Source organism: Lathyrus oleraceus, chromosome 3 (genome assembly GCF_024323335.1).
Source record: "Lathyrus oleraceus cultivar Zhongwan6 chromosome 3, CAAS_Psat_ZW6_1.0, whole genome shotgun sequence".
NCBI classification, from domain to species: Eukaryota; Viridiplantae; Streptophyta; class Magnoliopsida; order Fabales; family Fabaceae; genus Lathyrus; species Lathyrus oleraceus.
The window spans coordinates 352,026,270-352,028,300 of NC_066581.1; the positions used below are offsets into that span (position 1 = coordinate 352,026,270).

Below are 2,031 nucleotides of genomic sequence, written 5' to 3' on the forward strand. Positions count from 1 at the left end.
ATAGCCGTTGTAGGTTGTTATTGTTGCATACCATGATGTGAGACATAGTTCTGTCATTTGCTCAAATATGTTTCTAGCCATATGCAGTTTTCCAGACTTAGCATACATAGTAATAAGATAATTATTTACAGGGAGCTTATTACCATGGAAAAATTGATAACTGTAACAGTGAACTTCCTTGACAAATCATAGACATCCAAGCTGGGATAATGTTTGAATGAGACCAATTAGAGTAACAGAGTCAATATTTAGATTCTTTTTTTTCGCAGCAGACGAAACAAATTTATGGCTTCGTCAATGTGGCAGTGAACAAAAATGACCCAACTCCCATGGCTTCGTCAATTGTTGGGGTCCACCTCCCATGGCTCCATTAGCTAATGCGTTTTTCCTTGGTCTCGCATCAGTGATATATAGCTTTCTCCTTGCCATCAAGGTTGCTGCAAAGTGCAGCCACAAGTTTTTCATCCATGTTGCTCCTCATATTCCTCATGAGACCAACTAAAGGCTGGGAAGAACGTGCAAGAGCTGCGCCAGTAACAGGATGACACCAAGAAATTACAGGCAGTCGGCATCTTGCACGGAATTTGCAAGCCTGGAGCACTTCATCATCACTAATGCTCTTTGGAACAACCAAAGCAAATGGATAATTCTGGCACATTGTATAACTGGAATTCACACCACTTATTCTCCATAAGTCATTTGACAAGGTGAAGGACCCACTTTCAGTCATGTCCATTGAAGCATGATGTGAAACTTTGCCAATAAGTCGAAAATATTCATCTAATAAGCGCACCAACGAAGAAGTGTTCTGAAAACTGGAAGGCCCGACCATAAAAGCATAAAGATCCCATAATATTGTTGGCTTTGTACACTTCAGTAGTGCATCATATATTGCACGTCTCTGTTTCGTACGAGGCCTAAAACCAAAGACTATAATTCTCATATCTTTCCCAATCACCTGCAGCAGTCTCTGTGTTGGTGTCTTGTCTAATTGACGAGTATTTGACTGAACCTCAACTGCTGTCTTGTTAAACTTCTCAATGGTTGCTAGCGGCTTTGAAATGTTAATGTGTTGGTTTGAATTTTGCATTTCGTTTCAAACATTGTAATCAAAGGTCCGTGAAATGAAGCAATGGCTTTGGTTTGAATGAGTTTGGTTTGTAATTAGGATGCTTTTACTTGGTGAAATATGGTTTTTTTTGGAAATGCTTGAAAGCTAAATATTATTGAATGTTATGAAATGTGTGTATGTGCTAATTTGATTTGGGATGAACTATGGATGGAAAATGGACCATGTTTGGTTATAAAATGGATTTTTAGAAATAATCTAAGACTAATCTAAATATTAATCTAAATAATAATAAAAAATCCGTAAAAAACCAAATTAAAATCAAATTAATTCATAATTTGTTAAAATTACTTTGATATCAATTCTAACATTTATTTGAAAAGTAAAATCAAATAGAGTTTGAATCATTAGTAAAAATAACAATTAAAATTAAATTGAAATTTGGAATTAAACTTAATTCGAAATTAAAATCAAATTGAAAATTAAAAAAAAGTTAAATAATTAAAATCCATTTTATAATCAAAAAACACCATGATCAAAAAAGGCATAGACAATGACCAATGTGTAACAAAAATATGAATGTATGCAAATGAACCTTAGGCCAAGTGCCAAACAAAAAATGAAAAAATGAAAGAAAAAAAATTCAGGACCAAAATCGGGGTATGACACTTTTTCAGCAAATATCCTCCAAAAGGAGTCTTTCCTTAAAAATTTCCCCCAACAGACGAATATTAGAGATACTGCTTCATTTATCTGAAGAATCTCATTTCTCTGTTTGAGATACTGCTTCATCAATTTGAAGAATCTCATTTTGATTTTTTTAGAGATACTGCTCTAAGTATCCTCGGAGAGTCTTAGATTCAATTAAGATATTTTTCCCTTGCTGGAACATCTTAATTCTATCATATAAGATGTTGTTTCGACTCGATACAGAGAATCTCACTTTTATTGTTTGAGATGCT

The 2,031-nt window shown here is 34.2% G+C and overlaps 1 protein-coding gene across 1 annotated transcript; it reads right to left on the reverse strand.

Annotated features, from left to right (window-relative positions):
• Window positions 1–400: 400 nt before the first annotated feature.
• Window positions 401–1,090, reverse strand: LOC127131250 (phosphatidylinositol-3-phosphatase myotubularin-1-like). The gene has a single exon (XM_051060179.1). It carries the CDS (start codon window positions 1,088–1,090, stop codon window positions 401–403), a length of 690 nt encoding a protein of 229 aa, XP_050916136.1.
• Window positions 1,091–2,031: the final 941 nt, after the last annotated feature.

Coding starts and splice junctions, on each gene's coding strand:
- LOC127131250 (XM_051060179.1), bottom strand. CDS start 1,090: ATGCAAAATTCAAACCAACACATTAACATTTCAAAGCCGCTAGCAACC.